We start from the raw sequence: 25015 nt of genomic DNA on the forward strand, positions 1-25015 counted from the left end.
GGAGGGGGGGAGGGGGGCGTTGGGGAATGGTGTGATGGTATCTGTTATTTTTTACTTTCCTTGTAGTTATAAGTTCCTCTTTGGCTCAGTGTATGACTGAAAGTCGTTGCTTTTCTGAGTACAAAACCTACATATGAACTATTTATTACATACTTGTGGGTATTATTCTTTTGTTTCCAGTATAGAGATTACTGAGGTGTCTGAAACTGCCCATTTCTTTTCTCCCCTTGAGCCAAATTCATACATTGTGCATCCACCACTTCTCTGGCAGAGTTTTCCAGAAGGGCTGCTGCTAGTAGTGTGGGCAAACATAGTGCTTTTGCCTATTTTGAACATAGTTCATATAAATTGATTATGATGCGCCATAAATCTTGTGATGGAGGTGAATCTCCTGTCCCTACTCACCCATTCTGTGCTGCTCATGACTTTGTAGAATACTGTCACCTGGTACATATTTAGAATTTATGAATAGTAATGTCTTTCTTTCCCTGAACAGTAGTTTGAATAAAACCCACTTGTTATTTTTATTTTAAAAGTAAAATAAAACCATCAGAAATCTCAATCTTATGAGTTAAAGATCAGGGAACATTTTTTTATGATATTCATTTGATGTTAGCCAGCACTAAAGATGTTTTCCCGAGAGTCTATTCCTTCCACCAAGGATGAGGTTTTATAGATGTTGTTTATTTTAGATTACTACATCACTCTGTGTGACTACATCATAAAATCATTCGTTAGGTGAAGGTAATTTACAAATGATCAGAAGCAACCAAATTACTCCAGCTTAATGAGTTGCCAATTATTGCCTGTGTAGGCTCTTTTTCTGCTGCGGCTGTGAAGTTGGCTTACATTAGTGTGCATTAATTTTATTTCACAAATGCAGTGATGGAGGAGACCTAATCCTTCCAGTTATCATGGCTCAGCAGTGAGTGGGAATGCATTAAGTCAGGGTTAACTTCATTGCATATACCTGTCACTCTGGACCTGGTGCAAAAAACACAGCAGGGCATTTTTCCAGGAAAATGTCATACCAATGCATTGATAGCTGCAATGGCAACCCATTCATCTTGAGGTAGTGTTGAAACTGTTGATTTTTAGCCATAGAGAATGAAATGTCTGAAATTTCATTTATTTCTGAGACACTGTCTCCCTCCTTCTGTAGACAGCAAAGGTTCTGTAGTTGGATTTCCTTCTCTAAAGAAGGGAATTTTTGGCAGAATGCTCAGTGCAAGAAGGGCATCAAGACTAGGGATCCTACTATCTCAACTTGGCTCCAAATTTTTGGAATTTGGCAACTTTTTGATGAAAAGACATCTTTTTGAGGGTTTTCTTGGAGAGTGCTAAGGATATTTTTGCTAATTGATGAAAAGGATACGTGAATTGCTATGGGACTGGTTATTCCAATGACTATGAGATTTTATCACGTATTTATGTCAAGGAAAAAGTCAGGCAAGCCAGTTGGCCAGAGCTTTGTGACAGTGACAGCCTCCAAACTGGGACTTGATGTAGTGGAAGCAGGGTAGAAACTGAAGTGTAGGTGACTGAACCACCCTGCTCTCCAGTGCTCTTGGGAACTGAAGGTGTTAGGAAGGTCTCCTCTTCCAGTGCAGAACCTAAATGCAGAGATATGTGAAGAAAAGGACCACATCACTTCCAGGCTGCTTAAGTTGCTGTGGAAAGTCATAGTTCAAAGAACTTTGCACATATTTGTTTAACCATTTGATTGGACTTTCGTTAGCATGTATGAACTGATTGTGCAATACAAACCTGACACAACTCTGAGTTATTCCTTTCCAGTCCTGACCTCAGCTTGCACAGTATCTTCAACCCATATTTTTCTATTTTTTGTTTCTCTTTAGTCTCTCACTTTACTTCTTTCCCTTTTTTCAGTTCCCCTAGCATCAGGAAATAACAATAAAATGTTGTGGAATAAGATTTAGTGCCATCCCATTATCTTGTGTTCTGCTGCTAATTTCTCAGACCACATAAATCCTACAGTTGCATGTCTGCAATTTAGGTTGTAGAAATTCTAGGCAGCAACTGATATTGACTGAGGTTTTTAAACTGTCCACAAATGTATCTAATACTAATTGAGTCTAAAGATTAAAAGACTAGAACAATATCATGTATGATTGAAGATGTAGAAGCCCCAGGGATACGAAAAATATGTTATATATGTTTTTATTTTATTCACTGGAATAAAAAAGATACTTGCAACAGCTGTCTCCATCCTGGACCTTGAGAGGTGATACACAGTTGGGTGGTAATAGAGAGACTTCCAGAACAGTTCTGCACTACTTTATCAGCAGGCAAGGATTTTATGTTGTCTCAGTTCTTACCTTCTCTCGCTTTATTTATCCTTTCTGTGAATTTTCCTGGTTTTCATCTGTACTAAGCTGGTTAGCTATATTGGATAAATTATTAATCACAGTTTATGAGAAAAATTTAATACCGAAAAGGAAGGGATAATACTTTCAAGTGTGAAATAGTCTGGATATAGGTTTTTGAGCTAGGAAGAGTTGTGTTCTCAAGTCATGTGCTGAGGCAAAGAGGATCTGATCACCACAGACAGATAATGTCACAAGATATATTTTTTCCCCCCCAGTCATAGGAAAATAACATGTCAAAGGTCTTCTTGCAAAAAAAAGTTTCCCATTCTTTAGGTTAAACTTTTGTGATTTTTTTTTTTTTTTTTTTTTTTTTTTTGCCATAGGAAGAATGGAGAATTAGACCTTATTAAGATCTTAAATTTTAAATGTGTGCATTCTTTTCCACGAATAATACATTTATATTACAGGTTTTCTTTGGTATGCTGCAAAGCAGGATTGTGTGATTCACTACTTTAGCAAAAAAAAAATTGTAATTGTTTTTTTTTATGTAAAAGGAAATTTGTGTTGTGCATGCAGCAGTGTAAAGCTGTCTACAACTTCCTTTCATTCTTGCCCCAGTTCCTTCTGTTGCTTTGCTTCTCTGTATCAAGACTGTGCCTTCACAGTTTGTTCATAGGCAAGGCCTGAACTTCTCCAATATTTTACACTGGTCTTCTCCTTTAACAACTGGAAAACCTGTTGGATTAATAACAACAGGGATTAAAGCTTTGGAACTTTTGGTATGACTTGCCAGGGAAGACAGGAGCTGAATCCCTGGACTCCTTGTTGAGATTCCAGCAGGGGTCCATGCCCCCAGGGTTTCTTCCAACCTTCACTGCAATTCTGCATGTAAAAAAAACCTGCCCCATGTACTTGTGTCTGAGTCACTCTGTTTATTTCTTTTGGATTTCTGCCAGCAGTTTAGGCCTCAGGTAAATTCTCTTATCTCCTGTTAAGTCAATATTTATTTACATTCCAGTGGATAAACTCTATATTCTAAGTCTTTTCAACATATGTATTGTTTAGAAGAGGTCTGGAGTGTCTGCACAACTTCACCTATGATCTCTTGAATAACGTGTGTTAATATCAACTTGGTATTAATTATTTGTTTATTGAGGTGAAATGTCAAAAAGAAAATAAGTTTATTTTTCCTAAAAAGACAGCTTGAAATATTATATTAATGAAATTCTGGTTTTATTCCACAGACTGAAGGTTTGTATTCAATCTTTTTATACTCTGTGCAAGTAAGCAAAGGTCTCTTCTGTTCTTTTGCATTAAAAAGAGTTATTGGATAGCAGACTATATAATAGAATAAAAGTGCTTAAGGGCAAAATATTTGAGGCTTAGATTTTTCCAGCAAGCAAATTTGGCTTTTTAACATTTTTTTCCAAGTTAGGTCTTCAGGCTTCTGTGCTGTATAGTTCAAAATGATGCACTGACACTCAGTTCCCATGTTTGCTTGTAGTAAGAATTGTGAGACTAAATTTCTGATACCTCATACACACTGGGAGGAGGAGTTACCTGCTATAACTAAATAAAAATAAATTTATTTGAGAGAAGAATTTACAGTTCATGATGTCAAACTTGACTTACACTTCCAGTAAGTGTGTTTGGTTTATACTGCCTTAAAAAATAAATACATAAATACCACTGTGCAATTATTTTAAATGGTGCTGTCTTTATAAATATCAAGCACTTTGCTTTTACCACTACATTTGAATTGTTGTCACTGTGTATGCTGAATTTTTTTTTTTTCATTTCCAAAACCAACAACATTGGCTGTTGCAAGACTAACGAAAAAGAGGGCTATGTATTTGTTAGGAAGAGCTCTTTGGAGATACACATATATGCATTTTATGTGTGTATGTGAACATATCTATAGTTTAATATCTATATATTAAAATATATATAGTCACAGTGTAGCATATAAAAAAGTATAATCCCCATTGATTTAACTATATATTTGCTATTGGCATGGATAATTTTATTTGCAGTTGAACATTGTGCATTCCTTAAAAGATGAGAAATGTTCAGTTGCCATTGGGTGTAACTACTTTTTGTCATATACATCCTCCTTTGGTCTCCAAGCCATAATCAAAATAAAATTCAACTTCTCCTGATTCTTCTCAACAGTCTGAATATACAACTTGCACAGTTATCTCCAGAACATTCTTTAACAGAAATCAAACCCCATAATGAGATGTTCGGCAGGAAGCTGCAGAACACACTGCAGGGCACTTGCCTAACACTGTATTATGAAATCTTACCCTGAATTTTAGTACATTAAGAGGGTACTTTCAAGTACTAAACTTAAAATGTTGCATATAATTTTACTGGAATATGGCCTTATACTTTAAAGCCAGATCTGAATTGAAGATGTGAAATTGCAAATACTTACAACATTGGTGGCTGAGAAAAACAATGGTAGCAGCCTCAGCCATACTCAAATGTTCTTAAATGGTCTGACACCTTTGGAGTTGTCTGGTAGACTGTACAGTGGAAAAATAATAAAACTCCTATTTTTAGTTTTAAAAATAGTTATTTCTTTAAACTCTATAAGTACTTTTGAGCTTATGCTTTTGTCAGTCAACAAAAATGCAAATGAGTAACATCTTCAGCTAAAACATTGTAGTGGGAATAGGAAAAATAAATCTTTAAAAAGCCTGGTTGTTGCAATCAATACCCAGGTAGTTTAGGTGACAGGTATAATTGATATAAATGATTTTTTGTTTTATATTGAGTTTTGCTAATTCCTTTGCTTCCTTCCTGAGAAGGTATTGGTCGAAGCAGTCCACTGGGAACATGTCTACTGTACATACAACCTCCATGACTGATATGGATGTAATGAGGTTTTTTTTCTTGTTTCATAGGTCTTGCAGTCATTCCCCTGACCAAGTGCTCAACAAACACATTCAGGCTTCTTATGAAAAACAGCTCTGCCAGCTGAATGGCAGGAGGCTTATGGGTTTGTTTGCCAGGCTTCTCTGGGTGTATAAACCAGTTGCTGCAGCTCTAAAAATGATATGACTGGTGCAGTAGTGATTTTCTGCACTGAAGGTGGATGCTGACAGGAGTTATGTACTGCAGATATTTTAGTGAACTCTGAAAAGACTGTGCTGTAATACAACACTCCTCGATATAGAATTCTGTGGTTCTGATTTCTTCTAGCGTGTGATATCCTCTCCATCATTATCTTCTGTAGAATTATATTTGTGGGAAACCAGTCTGTATGACAGTGCTTTACCTTGTAACAAGCAATTGTTTTCCATTGTTTTAATTTAATATATTTTGGCTCCAGAGCATACCTCAGTTTCCTGCATTTATTTATGTGTTGGGGAAGTGCACGAGGGGCACAGAAAATGCATGTGCCCTGTGCCTGTGAAGGTTAGGACTGAACTTAAAATCTGTTGTGCCAGGAAGCAACTACTTGGACAGCTGCCCAGCTGGGTTTCTTTTGGTTCTAAATGCTCTATGTAATTTCTAATACTGCCAAGGGGAAGCACATGGGTTTTATGTAATGGTCACTAACTATTCCGTGAGGGAGTTAAAAATACCACACTGGAGTATTAATAGCTTTTCTCTGAAAATAGTAAATGCTTCCTGTAATTGAAGAGTAAGCCTCTTGCCGTCATTCTAGTATAAACATGTCATGAGAAATCCTCGCTGAAAAACATCTTTTGCTCTTGTTCAGTGTTTGTCAGGTTCAACTCCAGCCATGGCTTCCCCGTGGAGGTTGGTTCAGATTCCAGCATCCTCCAGCTGAAAGAGGCAGTTGCCCAGCGACAGGGAGTTCCAGCTGACCAGCTGCGGGTGATTTTTGCAGGGAGGGAGCTCAGCAATGACTTGACACTGCAGGTAAGAATTGTTGGTAGCTTCTCGCCTGGACTGCTGCCAGCTACACTGCCTCTGCCTCTAATGCTGCCAATCTGATGTTCATGCCTGAGATCTAATAAAATAAATAGTGCCTGGGGATTCCTTGAACTTTACTCCACACTGCTTCATTAATTCTGACCTTCTTAATTATGCATTAAAACAGCAAGCAGGAAGGGTAGGGAAAGAGAGAGAATATGAGAGAGAGAGCATGAGAGAGAGCTGTGCCTAGTGAATAAATGTTTACTGACTACAGAAGCAAGCCATGCACAATTTCTGTATCTGTTCAATTTCTATCTTACTTATTCCATTTGAATCTTAATGAAGAAGGATGTGAATAAATTGCTCTAAATCAGGCTGCACAGTCATCACATTTTATAGAATTTGTAACCCAATTGTGACCCCTGGAGGATAGCTACATGGCTGCTGCTGTGCCGTGTGCTGCTGTGCCTGCACAGGTGTGTGATGCTGGAGGGGTGGTTCCAGATCAGAAAGCCCATAAAAGTGTTCTCCAAACCACTGAACTCATAAATGTGTGAAGCTAAAAGCGGAGAAGGGAGCACAGAAGAGAGCTATAAGTAGGTATCTGAATTTCAGCTCCTGAAGGTTAGCAAAGCATTCTCTTCAATAGAGAGGGCTGTTCATCTGTAGTGAGCAGTAAGAAGCACTGAAAGATAGGTTCAAGTTGCTCTTTGCTACTGCTACCAGGGCAGCTGCAGTTGCTTTATTAATAGTTTTGTTTACCCTATGTGTGTGCATTTGGTAGTATATTCCAATAGCCAGGGATTAGCATAAGATCACACATTTAAGACAGTTGGAAAACTTTGGGAAACCTGACTGGCCTTTCAGCATAGTGCAAATACTTATTTAATGAACTTGCCATCCTTCTCAGTTATATCAAAGAGCTGCAGATACCACCTGTAGTAGTGCAGGTGATTGCATAAAAGATCCCTCACGTGTAGAACTATTCAGATTAATTTGTACTCGTATTTCAGGCATATTTTTGTACTCAGAATCGCTGCTAAGTGTGAGTACAGAAAGTCACTACCGTATTGATGACCTATCACTGTTTCTCCTTGGGTATGGTATTTGTTGCTTTGCAAAGGGCTTTAGGGAATTCCAGCACACAAAGGAAGGTGTAGAAATGTGAATTGCTTTTAGTCTCCAGCGCATCAGCTGTGAATAGTGTTGATGCATACCTGCAGTGTGCTCCACATACATGTGAATACATATATATAAAAGTGTAAGAATTAAAAAAAAATCATGTGAATTGTAGAACCTGTCAGTTGCCAGTTGCTGGATTGGAGTGTCTGTGTTCTGTCAGAAGCTTCTGAACCACTCTGCTTTTCCTGGCAAGCTGCAGGTGTTGGTATTACTACCATTTTGCGACAGCATGAAACACAGATTTTCAGCCCAGTTTGACACTTGCAACCAAGTTTGTTGTTGGCTACAGCATACAGTCTGTTGCCAGGGTAAATTAAAAATGGTGTTCCAGATATATAGACCTCCTGATAATGTAATTTCTTTGTTTTGTCATAATTATCATGTCTAGTGAAGACTTCCTATTATTTAGTGAACTGGATCTAGATTCGTTGCTTAGACTCTTGATTTCTAACTCAGATAGGAAATTCAAAAGCTGTTTAAGATGATCCAATTCATACTTCTGTATTTAGGTGTCTTAAAAATTGCATTGATTGATATCATCAGCATCACTTTTATTCTAGATATTTTAATGCATTCTACTTTGCTGCTGTGTTTCTTTATTTATTTTTTTTTTAATTGTGTATATTTATTTATCTTGGAAATTTGTCAACACAAGAAGAAGAGCTGAGTATTTGAGGTGTTTGGGTTCCTGTGGTAAGCTGTCTGGGTTTTTTGCAGAAGCTAATAACAACTTGTGTGCTAATGAAATACTAACTTCTGGCATTTATGTTGCATTTGTAGTTTTCGAATTAACATCAAATATGAGCAAATTAACTAACTCAAATTTTGTTTCATAGATCTGTGGATTTGGATGCAAAATAAGAAATATTCTACTCTGCCAATGTTTTAAATTATTTCCTTTTACAATAGCATAGAATTTCTGGTAAAATAATTCTGTCCTCTTGTTTTTCGTAAATTACTTTTGAACTTATTTGCCCAAGGTATTGTGGAAGAATCTTGAGGTCAACAAAAAGACCTGATGGTATTGCAGATAATAAGATTGTAGAGGACATGAGAAAAGCTGCAGTAATTTCAGGAGTGTGGGGCGGGTATATAGGAAATACTCCAGAGCAGCAAACTTTACTGGTTTCATGGCTCACAGAACAACTAGATTTGGCTTGACAGCTACCTTAGAATCTCAGGCAGCTGATACAAAACATAACTGAGAATGTGAAAGCTGTGTTTGTTTTCCTCTTTGGATAGAAGGAAAAATCATTCCAGGTAGCTGAGACTTGTAAAAAATAAATGAAGGTGAAATGGACAGATGCTAAGGAGAAATTGTTATTAGAAAGAAAGTGCCAAGTCGAGATCTTAAGAATTTAATATCAACAACAGTAAAAAATTTGTAGGAGGGATAGAAGTGAAATATGCGTGGAGACATTTAATCTGGTACCACAGATATGTGTTTTTCCTTGAAAAAAGAACAGAAGATTAGACACTGATTCCACTGTACACAAGGGAGATCAGTATCTGAGCTGGTGACTAAGGGACAAGTAGTGAAATTAGAGCCATGGTAAGCAAAGATTGGTAATGACTGGATGAAGAATGAGACCTGCAAATTTGTATCTCATAAGAAGGAATTCGAGCAATAAGGTGATTCCTAAAAGCCTAGCAAGCAGTGTCACTTAAGTGTGCTAAACATTCCAAAGAATGATGAAGAGCTCCCTGCTGATTACAGTTCACTTTGGCATGAGTAGAAGTAATTAATTAATACAGACCCAAAAATAGCAATTCTTTCAAAAGATTGTCGTGAGTGTGGAAGAATAGTGGAAAGATCTTTCTGTAGGAATCGTAGGATGGAAAGAAGATCAGAACCATAGCAGAGTCACCAACAGAATAAAAAGGAGGTAGCTGCATATCAGGGACCTTGAAGTGTTCTAAGAGGAGGGGACTGCTTATAGTATTGTCATTGCCTCAGATAATGGCAAAATGAGTTAACAAAGCTTCTGGTAGTAAAGTCTGTAGCACGTATCGATAAACAATTTTGCTCAATGCAAGCAATTTAAAAGTTACTACTGATAATAGCAGTAGTATTATATTAGTGCAGACTTCCTCTTTCTTGGAGAACTCGAAGTCCCCTTGTGTGAAGGAGTTCTTTGCAAACAGTTTGCAGGAGAGATTCCCTTCCTTGCCAACCTTATAGTGTAAATGAATAAAGCAGACAAATGATGTGATGGGAGTCAGTGGCTTAGCTTGTCCTCAGTCAGTAGCAAAAAAGGGATAGAATTTAGTCTGGTTTCACAATTTATTCTGTTCTATTTTTGGCAGTGTTTCCTCTGTAAGGTAAAGCTGGAAGATACTGTTTTTTGAAACAGAAAAAGACTAAGCATGTGTTAAGTAGCAGAACTTGTTAGCTTTGTGTAAAGCTGTGCTCCCCTGAGACAGCTTCTGAGTCAGTGTTAGCTTGTATTTGACTGCAGCATAGGCTTGAGGCTTGGAGCATAGGTTTCACATTAATTTGGCTTTGACTGCATCCATCCATATAGGTGCTTGCCTAAAATAATTTATACAATAATTCAAAAAACAACAAAGCACAACTAGAAGTTATTGTTAAATACTGTGAGCTCATCAACATAACTGAAAGTGAGTAAAAAGGAATAGCACAACTGCAGTAGCAACAGATGATCATCTTTACAGAGGGAAAAGAGAACTGATAGGGAGAAATGATGCTGTCTTTTAGCAAGAACAGGTACTCGAACAATGGAATATTGCATTTCATCGAAGAAGGGCCTGGTGTACATAAATGTATGGCAACTTTCTTGCTCTCTAAGCACAGTCAGTACAACAGAGCTTCCAGGAGTTCTTATAGTGCTTTGTTCAAAGAAGAAACCAGGTGACACAGTGTGAAATGTGTCCCTAACCAGGAAAAAACCTCCATGTGTAATTATAAAGTACTGAATGCTAAGATTAGATTGGGTCTTTTGACATAGTTACTGCCTTGTGCTACAGTTTTATGTATAGGATACCAAATCACTCACAGAAACAACTTTGATACTCAGCAGTTCTGTGGGTTACAGAATACTGTTGAGCCAACATTTGCATACTTAAATGCTGTTTGTAGAGAATTGCCCGTAGACAAACTGACTAAATCAATCATCATATGTGAAATTCAAAGAGAAAAAATAATTTTATGTGTGTGCATGTTTAAATCAGTATTTTTGGTCAATATTTGATTGATTTGTGGGTCTTCTTTTTTCTTGTAAAGCTGGAAGAGATGTGTGTTGTACTTCAAAACAAGAAAAGCAAGCTGAGGTATACTGAGGTATATTATAGTAACAAGGAAATCTAGAGATGCTATGTGTGTGTTGCCAGGTAATGTGGATTTGGCTAAAAGAGAGGACAGCAGTACTGTTAGCTCTTGGTTCTTTTGACAGCTGCAGACTCACTGTGACAACAGAGATGTGTTGAATAAGTGTTTCCAAGACTTGTGTTAAGCCTGATGGTATTACACACTCACAATGCATGTGGAAAGTACCACAGAGCCATGTTTGCTGTGATATTAAGTCAGGGCTAGCTTGGGTCTCCAGATTTTCCATATTGTTACTTTGTGAAGTATTTTCTGTATTTCCACATTCCAAAGAGTGTTGAAAAGCTCCCTGCTGATTACAGTTTACTTTGGAATGAGTAACAGTAATTAATTAATATAGACCCAAAAATAGGAATTCTTTCAGAAGGTTGTTGTGAGTATGGAATAGTGGAAAGATGTTCCTGTAAAATTGTGTGCAATTAAAAAAGAGGATACATTGCTCATTAATTGTTCTGCCAGATCAAGACCTAATTGCATTTATAGATGAGACCTTCAATCTCAGAAATGTATTTCCATTCTGCTTTTAAATGCACTTGTGTTCCAGTCTTGTTATGCTAAGTTTTCCCTCAATTTAGAAGACTATGAAAAATATTTATCTAAATGAGGGGTAAATTCTCTTCAAGTAGTTTGGAAATTTCAAAAAGTGAATGAGCCATTTGTGTTAAGGGCTACAAATTCTAATAAGGCCTTGAAATTTTCTGGGTCCTTCTTGATTCTTCTGACATTTCTTAATGTGTTTTTGTTGGCCTGCTGATGATTGATTAAACTGGGACAGTGTTTTCTTTGCAAACTTTCTTCAGTGTGCACGCAGTACAAATGTGGTCTTAATTTCTAGATGTATCTAGGTTTTGGTACCTAGATGAATTCTGTGTTGTCTGTTGAGTCTGGTTCAAGGGTTCCTGGAACAGGGGAGCTGGTGCCAGTGTTCTTATAGGAGTCTTACTGACTCATAATATTTCTGTATGTCCTATGCTGCTCTTTTAGATTAATTTCCAAATTTCTAAATTTGAGTTTATTTTGTTTTCCCCTTTGCTGACAGTTTAAGTAAGTTGTAAATCTATTCAATTAATTTTTATTCCATGGATGGTTGTTATTACTTTCTTTGTGTGCAAACATATTCAGGCAACAGACGACTTTTACTTAAACTTCATTTCTCCTAGGCTGTTAGAATTCCCTGTATTGAGGCCATTAAGTGAATTTTGTGAAATATATTTTTGAAAGAGCTGTTGCTTTGTGTGGGTCTGATAGAGAAAGTGCAATACTGCTTGCATGAAACACATTATGCTGATAAGAAACTCCTCTGGCAAAACACTCTCGTTCTTTTCAGGACACATATCACATTTCAGAACAAAATTATCTTGAAAATTGCCACAATATTAGATGTGTCTTTTGTTTTCCACCTACATACTTGCATTAGGCAGACACTTGTTGAGTCTTTTCCCCTTGTCATGAGTATAGCTCAATTCATATGTTTACAGTGCTGTCCATTTCATCATTTGGATCCATCTTTAGGTTGCAGGAGAGAAAATGTGTAAGCAAAAACTTTAAAAAGCAGTAGTTGTTAAAGTGGTGGCAGTGAGTAATAACTTTTATGAGTCTCTAAATCATGACAGTAAAAGAAAGGTCAGCCCAAATCTTTCATTCATCACCTTTCTAAATTGCTTTGGTGAAAAAAAAATGTTGCATACAGAACATCATTACCAAAAACTGTAGTTGAACAAGCAGAAGGTGAGGGATGGTAGGGACATTTTCTACCTTATTCCTTTCCTTCTCTCAAAGGAAAAACATGGTATTCATTGTTCTACTAGACTACATTCATAAGGAAGTATTGATAGAGATTATGTACTTTATAATTCATAAATGAAATAAAACAATAATTTGCAAATATTTGTATTGTCTCAAAAAAGAAGCAAAAATCAGGATTTGATTAATGCTTTACATAGTGAAATTACAGTATTAAGAAATGGGAAATTGTGGCAGAGTATCTGTGAATTCTTTCTTAACATTGAAAACATTGTCTCGGGAAAATAAAATTGTAAAGGAGGAATGGAAGGTGTTGGAATTTTTTTTTTTAAATAACAGGAAGCATACCAAATATATCTCCTCAATGTAAAGGTGGAATGTAGTTGCTTACCATTATTTCTTTGCTTTTGTTTTAATTCTACTTATCTAAATCTTTACAGCTCTAATTCTCTGAAATGTCATCTGCAATAAGTTTATATTTGCAATTATCAAGGTCACTCAGCTATTTAATAAACCATTCTGGGTTTCCCTATTATCTTTTTCTTTTTCAAGCTTTTTCACTAATTGTAGATGAAAATGTCGGAGGGATGGAGGGAAACTTGAATGCTTCATATCTGGTTACAGATTTCATCACAGATGAACCTCTGTAGTCTAGGGGATGCAGAATTGTTCCTGTAGGGCATGGCTTTTATGTGTGATGGGATAAAAAAAACCCTGGAGTTGCATTATGACAGCAAAGGCCCCATGAAAGTAAATAAAATTGGTCATCCTAAGGAAAATAACACAGGTACAGGCTCAAAGAGAAAGAAGACAATTATTTTAGGACTTATTGAAGCAAAAGTATGTGTGTAATTCCTTATGTGTCCTTAGAGCAACACTCAATGAATTTACAATTCTTAGAAGCTTTCTTATGCACTCTAAAATCAAGTTGAAGAAATGAAAGTAAAGTGTTTTTTTAAAAAAAATCTGTACTAAGGAATACAGTAGAGCAATACAATTTTGTCTCCTCATTTAGACTAAATAAAGAAGCAAAAGTACCTGTTCCTCAAATGAATGATTTTACTCCTATACACACCAGGCTGTTATTTCATTTTTTTTCAGGTAAAACATTGGCTTCTTTGATTTAGTCAAAATTATACCACTGATTTTCCATGAGACAATTTTCTCCCTCTCATTTTCTCTTCCTCTCATTTTCCCTCTCACTTATTCTCTGCCTCTTTTTCTCCCTCCCTTTTTCTCTTACAAACACACAAAATCCTTACTGTCCTGGGGAAGCTTCTCAGCTAGTGTGAAATGATAGACCTTCCATCCATAGAGGTTATGGGTGTGATTCCCATTCCTGTGGAGTCCAGTTTTCAGTGCTGTTCCTGAATGAACTGATGAGTGCTTTCTTCATTGCTTTTCTTATTACTAGTTTCCCACAGTTCAAGCCATTTTTCCTGCATCCATTTCTGCTTTTCCGAGTCAAGTTCAGGACTTTGAATTTCTGTTGCCACCCAACATCTGTTGCCCATTAAACCAGCTTGGGGAGATTTGTCCTTTCTTACACAGCCTAAGAAATAATGGGGAGAGAATGACAAAACAAAGTTGCCTTTCAGATCTACTCTACCTGACAATGAGTGGAAATTTCCTTCTACCCATGGTTTCTGTCATTTATTTATGCTTCTGTGTCACCTGGTGACCTGCTTGTTTCCTGATCTCCTTGTATGAAACCAAGGTATCTTTGTGTGCTAATGTATAAAAGGTCATCAACTTATTTTAAGTAATTTTTAAAAGATGCATAAATGTTAGCAGATTTGGAGTGATGAGGTTGTACTTCTCATGCAGAGATGTAAAAAACCCCCCAATCTTCTGGTTTTATGGTAGAATTAATACCAAAAAAAAAAAAGATACCAATAATGAAACATCTTTAAACTGCAAAAACATTTCTAATACAGTTTTTCCCTATTAACTATTTGACATAAAACAGTACGATGGAAGCATATAAAAGTTTTATTGTCATATATTTGGTACGCGTTATATACCAGAGCTCTGACTTCATGATTTGTTTCTTATGCAGCTCATCCCAAATTATCCTATAAAATATTTTTACTGTGCTACCTTGCCATCTTTAACATAGCAATCTATTCATTTGTGTCTTTCATGGTATGCAGCAAATTGTGTGTACAAAACAAATAAATGTATGCAAGTATGTTTAAGGAAAGAAAATAGTAGCTGCTCACCTCTTTAACCAATATCATATAACCTTTATTCCTGCCTTATTTTCATTACCCTACATGGTAATTTTGGGTCTTTGTTTACTATTTATCTTGCAGCAGTGTGTTTAGTACTACAGTTTAAGCACATCTAATTTAAAGTGTCAGAGCTTTAGGAAAGGAGGAAACAATCCAATTTTAAAGCATCTTAATGTTTCTGCTGTTGGAATCTTATAGCAAAAATGTCTCAAAGACCATAAATGGCAATAAATAAGTTAAACTGACCAATTGAATATATATCATTCAAAACATCATTCTTTATGAAAGTGTCCCTTCTTCCGTATAAATAGTGAAAACTGCAGTGCCTTTCTTCTGAATGTACTAAGATGTTTAGCTTTATAATGCTAGTGTAACTTTTGTTTCTGGTCACAAAGTAGTAGTGGAAACTTCTTTTAGTTTTCTAAAAATAATTTTATCTTTTTTTGTGCTATGAAAAATAAGGGAAGTGAGCAAGTGGTGCAACAACACAGCACAGTAGTGGTAACAAAGGGAAGAAAGGATACATGAACAAATATATACCACGCTTAGTATCAGAAATCTAGAAGAATTGTGGGAATTTCAGATAAAAATGTTTCAGGTGGACCTGAGCAGTTCAACAAAGAAGATTATGCCTATTTATATGATATTTACTAAATGTGGTGGTGATTAGATGGGCAGCCAAAGGAAAAAAATATTATTTGGCAGGGCTCATGAAGTACCCGAGTGCTTTGTCCTACCAGGCAGGAAAGCAAGAGATAAGATAAAGGGTGAGATACACTACAGATGACTGCAAAAGCATGGAAACTCAAGGAATTGAATTGCAAAAATATATGAATTGACAGCAACTACTGGCAAGCCCATTACCTAAAGCAAATAAAACAAAACCAAACAGTAAATTTTCAATGTGTTAATACTATTTGCACTGTAAGGCTGTTTGTGGAGGATATAAAGAAATGTGTTTTAAGGTCTGACACCTAAAATCATAGAGATGAACACATTTTCACTTTTAAAAGAGGTGTGATTTTATTACAGCAATTAAGCTTATGTGGTAGACCCACTTAATGGGTAATCAGAATAATGTGATTCTTTAAGCCTATCTCAGATAAGATTAAACACTTTTACCTTGCAAAATCATAATTTTTTTTAAAAATCAAAAAGACTAGAAGTTTATTCAGTATCTTTTTAAAGAGATTAAAATAAAAATCCAAACTGAAGAGCAGTAATCCATGCAGGTCTATTATCAAACCAATTTTGAAAATACTCCAGCTCATTTACCTGACTTGAGCTATGCAGTGAATGCATTACCTACAACAATAAGTTGAAACAAAATATTAAACTTGCTCAGCATACTTAATATTTATTACCATTTTTATTGAAGGCAGATGCTGGGAATTGTTATCCTATAATCCATCAAGGCAACTGAGGAATTATGTAGGGCCGAAGTGCCTGCAATTCTAAATATGTTATAGGAAACAAGATTTGGGGAGGTTGAACTAGTAGCCATTGATTATTTTTTATATTTTCAACCACAAATGTTGGCCATATAAGCACTGTTCAGCCAAGTAAGCATTTAGCCTTATTATGAATTAGAGCTACGAGTTCTGATGTCAGAAGAGTGGAGAAACTGGATGCAGTAGCACATAACAGTGTTACTACCCACACTATATACTTGCAATGATTTGTGCAGTTGCTTTTCAGAGGACCATTCTGTAAATGCCATCCTTTATCACTGCAGAGGTAATAAAAACAGCATCCCCAGAAGTGTTCATTTCCGATGGAATTCATTGCTGATCTCATCTATTTAAGTGAATGCAAATGAAAGCTCTCTCTCCCCTGTTTCTCTGAAGGATTGATGCATTTCTGACTCGTGAGCAATGCTCAGTGTCAGTCTCCAGAAACAAATGGAGGAAGATTGACACAGAATGTGTTCATGTCTCAAGTAGCCACAGGATTTAATCTCCTTGCATCTCTGGGTGTATGTGTGTCACTCATAAAGCAATCTTTGAATTACTTATCTCCTGACATAATTCAAATCTCTCAGAAATGTTATTTTCCTATTAAAAAGAAGGATTGGCTTTGCAAGGCCCCAGTGGGCTATAGTAAATATTGAAAAAATTGCTATCAATAAATAAATGAAATATAGAACCAGAGAGAGACTTCATTTTGTTCACATTTATGGAAACATCCATATGTTCTGTTGTTTCACTGCATTAGAGACATGCTGCTTTCATTGTGATGTAATTTAGTGTGATGTATTGTGTATTTGTACTTAAAACTAAAAAATGAATTTTTCTAGACACAAAGAACAGGAACAGCCCTGCAGGATATACACCAGCTCACTAGTCAGGCCACTACCTGCCGTTTTTAAGTTGTGCTGTACTGGAGGCTGTTAGTCAACATTAGGGTTTTTAGTGCTGCTTACGTAAGAGAAGTTGCATTAGAGTCCAAAAAAAGAGAGTATTTGAGAAGGAAGTCACCTTCCTAAAGTGAAGGAAGGATGAGGTTTTCTTTGGAGGCTTGTTTTGCCATTGCCCACTTTGAAATCTCTTTGTGGTAGGTTTGTTTGGTCCCTTTTGAAATTGTCAGCATGCCAGTGCCTTTTTAAAAGATGCATACTGGGGACAGCATGAGAGGTCCTGTTGCTGAAGAATTGTATATCATGTCCTGACTTTGTTACACTACAGGAAGGAGGCTGAAATATGCCTTTCAATGCCCTTATAACTCAGTAATCCTTATAGTTCTGTAACTTTTTGTTGTTTTATGCTTCCATTTTATTGAGAAAAATATTATTTAAAGACATGACTTATTTGGCTGTTAGGCTAGAAGCTTCCTGCAAGAGTCAGAAAAAACTTGTGACATTCACTCATATTTCTGATAGAAACATGACTTATTTGGCTATGTTAGGCTAGAAGCTTCCTGCAAGAGTCAGAAAAAACTTGTGACATTCACTCATATTTCTGATAGAAATGTTTTCTACTTTTTTTTTTGCCATTTTTCATTGTATTAGTAATTTATATCCCTGTGATTTGATTTGATTGGAATGCATTAATTAATTTGCAGCCATTCATTCTGGAATGTGGACTGATGATTTTGAGCTGAAAGAGGTGCTACAACCTGCTGCTGTGAGTCCAAGTGTGTTACAGTGTGAGCTGCCAATATTGCTGCTTTCGAATTTAAGTCTACTCTTCTGTAGACAATGTGAGAGGTCCTTTTCAGTTCTTCTTGGGTAATCAAGGTACACTGACTGTGTAAGAAGTACTCTTTCTGCACACCCTGCTTTATTCACTTCTTATTCAAACTTTTTGTTCGTTGTTTGTTGTTTTCAATTGAGTTTGCTGTAGTCAAGATTTTCTCCAATGCAGAGTTCAGGTTGATGATCTGAGGTCTCACAGACCAGCTTTTTGCACACTTCCTATCCTGGGGCTGAAAATGTACAAGTCAAACTTGCAATCCTTTTTATCAAACTTCCATTTAAATGTCTGGGCTTTGATGTTTTTGTTACTCCTATGCTTTACATCTTCTTCAATTTATTCTCTTTTATGTAAGAAAGGTCAAACGCTGCATGTAAAGGAATGCTTGCATTTTGAACTGAGTGCTGCTACATTCTTCCCTCCTGCCTAGAGCAGTCTTCCTTTCAGTTCACTGGAAAGATGTGCATTTTGTTATGCAATATGTGGCTGGTTAATGCATAAAGTTTGCTCCCAGTTAATTTTCAGCTATCGGTTTGGGAACAAGAGAACTGGAAAGCAAAGGCATATGTTAATGATGAGCACATACATTAGAATGCCCATAAGGTGACCCTGCCTTGGCAGTGGAGTTGGAATAGATCCCCAAAGGTTCTTTCCAACCTTAAAAATTCTGTGATTGCTTGATATTTGTTTAAAATATTCTGGTTCTAAAGGCTTTTTATATATTACAGGTTCTGATAATAGAAAGCCTAGTTGTTTCAATTTCTTTTCATGCTTCAGAAACCAATGGTGTTCAAATTCTAGATGAACAGAAACAACCTGAAGCCATTAGGCAGGAGTTGCATTACTTTAGATTGGAAGCAATCATTTCCCCATCCTTCATTTTATGCTAGTTTTCAATTGCTAACAGTTTTCAAGAGAAGACATGGAATCAAGCTGTAGAATGTAATACCCTAGTTTCTTCTAAGGTTTTCCACGTAACTGAGCACCAAATGAACACAATCTCTGTATTTTCCAGGTAAAAGTAATGTGGAATTAATCTGGGAACAGCTATATTTGCTCAACTCTTTCTTTGCAAGATGATTTTAAAAGAAAAGAGCAATTGTTCAAAATAAGTGTATTCAGACAGAGAATTATTTAGGAATATCTGGAATTGAAAGTGCTTAAACACCTGAGGCATGAGGAAGTTCATGCTTCTCTCACACCAAAATAGCAGCAGAAAGTCATCATGTCACAGTGGCATCTCCTTTCCATGCTCTGGAAAGCCTTGGAACCTCTAACAGATACATCTTATGGAGATAATTGTTGCTAGATGTGCAGGAGGAAGAAACCTCAAAGCATACCCTGATTTACCCCCATTTTTTTTTTTAAAGGGTGGTTGTCTTGCAATGTGAGGTAATAGCTGACAGTAGTATATTTTCCCTCCTAAATACAACCATAAAGTTCAAAATAAATTTTTATTTAATGAACTTTAAATAGCTTTAAATAGAATTGAGCTGGCAAAAATGTGTACTAATTTAGCTTGAAACGTCCTTTTTTTCCCAAGTAAGACTCAATTAATTGACAGTTTCTGGATGTAAAAAGTGATTTTTTAGGCAATTTCAGGGTATTACATGCTAATACTATTTTAGCACACTTTGCTACAAATTTCTAATGCATAAGAACTGAGACTTGGTAAATGCAGAGAAAATAATAGTTCAGAAAATAGTGAAATTTATGAACTATAAATGAGATTGCTATGCCTCTGTTATAAACAAACAAATATATAATTTGTTGCTGCATGTTTGTTGCTAATTCTTTCCTAAACTAATGAACATCAGCTAAATTGCTGGCCTCAGTCACTTGTTTCATAATCCAGACACTGTCCACACAAAGACACTCTTCAGTAATCATACTACTTTGTCTTCATTTTCAGCATGTGATGTATTATTTTTCACCTAGTTACTAGTTCTTTGAACTTATTGATTTCAAACAAATATTGTCTCACCTTCACCTGGGCAGAATACCTACATAATTTACACTATTTATTTTACTTCTGTCTGTGTTGGAAGTGTTGGGTGACTTTTTTCTCAATTCATAGACAGGAGGAAATATGAAGAACATGCAGACTTTAGGAAGCCTTTGAAGGGCCTATTAAATCATCAGGGTAAGTGCAACAGCTATAGTAATATTATGTTCTGTTGCAAAATACATACAATAGGTTTTATCTGGATGTTATAATTTCAGATAAAGGTCTGTCATTCCTTGTGAAAACTTTGCTATTTCTCTTCAGGTTAGATAGCAGGGACCTTCATGTCAAAATATTGAAGTGTCTTTTTGAAAAGAGCTGAAAAGTCCTTATTATTCTTTCTGAAAATATTCAGGGTTTTTCTTATAAATACCTCACAGTCACTGAAAACATCTGGCATTTTATCCACTGGGTATTTCTCTGCAGAAAGAAAAAAATGTCATGTTTTTTTAAGTTCTGCTACCATACTTGGGCTGTTAAATATTTCAGGAAAAGAAATATATACTTAGATATTAGTTAATATTTGGATATGAATGAAAGTCAATGGAATTTAATAGATTGCACACCTACTGCTGCCACATGCTACATAGATAGTCCTCTTCCATTATAAGGAAGGGTTGTTTTGTTTGCTTGTGTCACTTTTGAGGTGGTTGAAGCATAACTATAACATCTTAATTAAAAAAAAAAAAAAGTGTGAACTTGACTTATTCAAGTTATTAGCATATATTTATTAGCATATTTGGTAGATTTTTTTCTGAGTAGAGAGACTTTCAGGCAGTATTATCAAAACATGAATCTCAGAGCAAGCTACCAAAGCTCAGGATCTGGGGGAAAGACCAAACTGAGACTTGCATTTAAAGTGATGTGGAGGATGAAAGAAAACTGGAATTCATGCTCCTTCCTGTGATCCTATTCAGTCCCTTTTTTAAATCCAGGAAAAACAGGGAAAAAGAAAAAAAAAATAAATCCAGTGCTGCAAGGTTTCTTGAGAGGGTCATGGTAGCTATCTGCTTACTTTGTACACTTCTAGGGCATATAGTGAGCACTCTTAAAATTTGCCCTCTACTGATTAAAAATAAATAAAGAAATATTTTGTGTTGATATTCATTAATGGAAAACATTTTCTTTATCCAATATTAAAGTCTAACTTCCTAAGTAACTTCTCTTCAGAGTTTGTTCTCTATTCAATCAATAGAAGAAAGACAGCAATCAAAAAAACTATTCTCAGACTTCAATCCCCAGGCCTGCAAGATAAAACACAGGCTAAAATTTTGTAAACTACCATGTGCTCTTGTTCTTTTAAGTAGGTTAAGTAAAAAAGTTAAATATAGATTAAAATGATTTATTGTAACTATACTGCAGACTCTTTGACCCACTTCTACAGAGTTTGCTCTTCAAAATTCCTGCACTGAGCTCTGGTCTCTGGAGCTCATGTTGCCTCTTTTTTGTGGACCCTCATTCTCCAGGCTTTTTTGGCAGATGGATTCATTCTCTGACATCTCTCTTCCAACTTCAATCTGGTCAATCAACACTTGCTGTTCTTATGCCCTCACTGTTCTGGTCCCTGCAGTTTGTAGATGTCTGACAAATATTTGATCAGTTTTACCGTGTCACAATGAATGTGTTTACATTATGTAATTATGAAATTGCTTACCTTTTTGATTCAGTGTAAACTATCCCTCATTAGACAATCATTAGAAAGTACACATACTTTTTTTTTAGTTTAAGTGCTAAATGTCTTTCTGTACCATTGCTGGCTATTGTTTGTATGGCATTAAGTGCTTTTTTAGTCTGTGATTTCTAATAGCAGGCTTTAACTCTGATTAGTATCAATTATTTCTTCATTATTAGCAAATGTCAGGAAATGGAAATGTATTCCTTAGTGTTTCCCAGTAAAACACATTCTAATGCATGCAAAAACACTATTATACAAAGCATTTACAATTTACAAATATATTTTAAGCTAAACATATTTTGATAACATATCTGATTATTTTCATGATAAGTTTCCACACCATGCAAGATTCTGGTGTTACACATGAAAGACATGCGTTATCACTCAGGCTGGCACACACTTGGGTGTCTTGCTGATTTCAAGGACTAGCACTCCTTGTTTACAGTGTGACTCCAATATGCAGTGGATGACACTTGGTATCTTCCCATGATGAAAAGCATGAAGCAGCATCCTGCTTTTTCCAGAGCAGTTAGTACTCTCTCAATGAACAAACAGCTTAAGGATGTCTGCAGCTACCAGCTGAGTATCCATGTTAGGTGAGGATAAAGGTAACTGTGTCCTGTACCCAAGGTACTGCAGTTATAAGCTCCAGGAATGCTGCCAATGGATAAACTTTAGCTTCAGAAACAGCAGATGAAGAAATAGCCACTGGAAAACTGCCAGCCTACTTTCCAGACTATTCCAATTTTAATTATCCTGTGTTTTGGATTTGTGTAAACACAGGGTAAATAATATTTTTTAATAATGTTAATAATGTTTTTGTTATTGTTGAGTAGGGCTTACACAGAACCAAAGCCTTCCCTGCTATTCTGCCACACTGGTGATGATGTTGGGGTTGCATGGGAAGTTGGGAGGAGACACAGCCAGGTCAGGTGACCCCAGCCGACTGAAGGGATATTCCTGACCAATGGCATCATGCTGAGCAAAGCAAGGGAGGAGAAGGAGAAAGTGAGGGACATTTGGAGTGATGGCGACTTCCAAATAGCCATTCCAGTGAAGTAGGCTGTCATGAGAAAATTCTTGGAAAGAGGCAGGGAACAGGCTAGCTGATAGATTCTGTGTAAGCCCTGCTCATCAATAATGAAAACATCTCTCTATTATTAGCCCTGTGTTTTACACAAATCCTAAACACAGGACAAATCAAATTGGAATAGTCTGGAAAGTAGGCTGGCAATTTTCCAGCTGTATCTAGATAACTTGTATACATGGAGAATTTATTATTTTTGAAGACTAAGCTCCATTAAGAATTTATTTGGAGGCTCCCTCTTCTGTGCATTTCTTCCCTGCCCTGGTAATAAATGATGCAGTTCTGCTGTAGCACATTAATCCAGTCCTTATATCCTTAATGTACCAGCTGTTTGAATTTATGGTCATGGTCTCCAGCAGGATAGTAGGAGAAAGCCTTTGCTCCTAGGTGATCTTTCAAATGTTTCCTGCCCTTCTGCCTTTCCTGTTTTGTTTTTCAGCACAGGTTCTCTATTACAGTCTCCTTTAGAACCCCAGCGATGCCTTAAGCAGATGGAACAGAGGCTAGACAGAGTTAAGGGGAATAAAAGGACATTTATTGAAGGGCTTTCAAAGGCCACACCCTGGCAGTACCAGAGCCATGACTTTGGCTCTACCCAGATGGCTCCAAGATGGAAGCAAAAAGAGGGCTTTGTCACAAGAGCTCACATTTTTATAATTTTTGGTCCATTAGCATATTGAAGCTACTTGTCCAATTACAGCCCCAGCCCATGAAGTCCCATCCTTCTAACTTTTTCTCTCTTCAGTCCACGTTGTTTATACTCTTGGGCCTGAGATCCAGATCTGGCTGGTCTAGGGTCTCCAGCTAGAGAAGGAATTGTTGTGTCTACCTACTATGTGAATAGAGCTTACCATTCCCATGTATGAAAATCTACACCATACTATCCCCTTACATGAAACTCAGATCCACATACCAAAACAGCACAAAACCAAGAAGAAGAAGGAAAAAAAAAACATTAGAAAGCTAAAACCCAAGGTATCACAGAGTGTTATTTGAATTTCATTTAAGTTTGGAAATTGCCTGCCAGTTTATTTGTTTTCCTAAGATGTTATTTAAGGTACAAGAAAAGCTCTTTTTTCATTCATTGATAGAAGAATCCCTTCTGGAAGACTTCTGTTCTCATCTCTAATTCAAGAAGTACTTTTCCCTTGGATGACAGTTTCCTGTCTTAGCGTTCTAAAAAATAGTGGTAAAGGTACAACAATTGTTCTGTTTGTGGCTACCTTACCTCTTTGTGTGGCAGTTTAGCACAAGGGGGATTATTTTATTTAAAGAAGCATTTTCCCTACAGCTGCAGAGCTAGTACTGGGATCTTTACACTCAGGGAAGTCTAAAGCAGAGAAAGGTTGCAGCATACCCTGCCCTTTTTATTTCAGTGAAAACTGAACACAGAGGGCAGACCCAGCAAGGTTAAAAGTAAGGTTTAACCTGCAAGGTTAAAGGAAAGTATGTACAGAGTAAATAAAAATGCAGTAAAAAAAATACACACACAGAGTAAACCAGCCTTCCTTTATTCTTTTTCAGTTCAGAAAAAAGTGTGACCCTAAACCACTTCACCTTAAAGGTAACCCAGTTCTTCTCATGTCTGAATTTCACATTTAACTGGGTAGAGTTTTGTTGTCTATGGTGGATTTCTTTAACAGAGGAGAGCTTGAAATTATGGAGTCTGTTATTCTCATGGAGTGGTTTTTCATTCAAATGGGCAGCATCAAATGTAATAATCTATTTTTTTTTATTATTAATATGACTTGAATAATTTCAGCATCTGAAGTCAATCAGTTGTGATTTCCCGGGAAAGAATTAACAGGTCAAAAGGACCCTCTCTTGGAAAAAAAAAGGTATCAATGGATCTTGAGCAGCTTCCAAGGGAACCCATCTCTATCATAAATAAAAACAATCTCAATACAATCTTAAGTATTTATTCTTTGCAGGTCATCTCTGTAGCAGAAGAAAAGGAAGTGAGAATTTTTTTTTTTTTTTTTACATGAGAAGTGTCTGTTCATACAGCTGTAAAGCATGAAATCTTAGAGTTCAGGAGAAAAAGAAAAGGTTTGCTTATGCGGTGTTCTTATTTTCATCAGTAAGATATTTTGATATATGTGCTGGCTCGATGAAAGATGCTCAGTTGAGAACTTGTTTTCAGTTATGAAAATAAAATTAGATTGTTTCTTTTTTTACAGTTCTTTAAATGCATGCTCTTTATAGAAACAAAATCCAGCCATGCTTTCTTTCTCTCCCAGAACTGAATTTTGCACATCAAATCCTTGACTCCACTCCGGATGTATTAATTTCGAGACGTTCTTATACTGTTAAATGTAAAATAATTATTTT

At 36.3% G+C, this 25015-nt stretch overlaps 1 protein-coding gene across 1 annotated transcript in view; it reads left to right on the forward strand.

The window, feature by feature from the left end:
• Positions 1-25015, forward strand: part of PRKN (parkin RBR E3 ubiquitin protein ligase) — a 683114-nt gene that overhangs the window by 121374 nt on the left and 536725 nt on the right. Inside the window, exon 2 of the mRNA XM_041404442.1 lies at positions 6061-6224. Coding sequence (XP_041260376.1) covers positions 6061-6224 — 164 coding nt within the window. The remainder of the gene's footprint in view (positions 1-6060; positions 6225-25015) is intronic.

This window comes from Onychostruthus taczanowskii, unplaced genomic scaffold (genome assembly GCF_017590055.1).
Source record: "Onychostruthus taczanowskii isolate IOZ18803 unplaced genomic scaffold, ASM1759005v1 scaffold21, whole genome shotgun sequence".
In the NCBI taxonomy this organism is placed as follows: Eukaryota; Metazoa; Chordata; class Aves; order Passeriformes; family Passeridae; genus Onychostruthus; species Onychostruthus taczanowskii.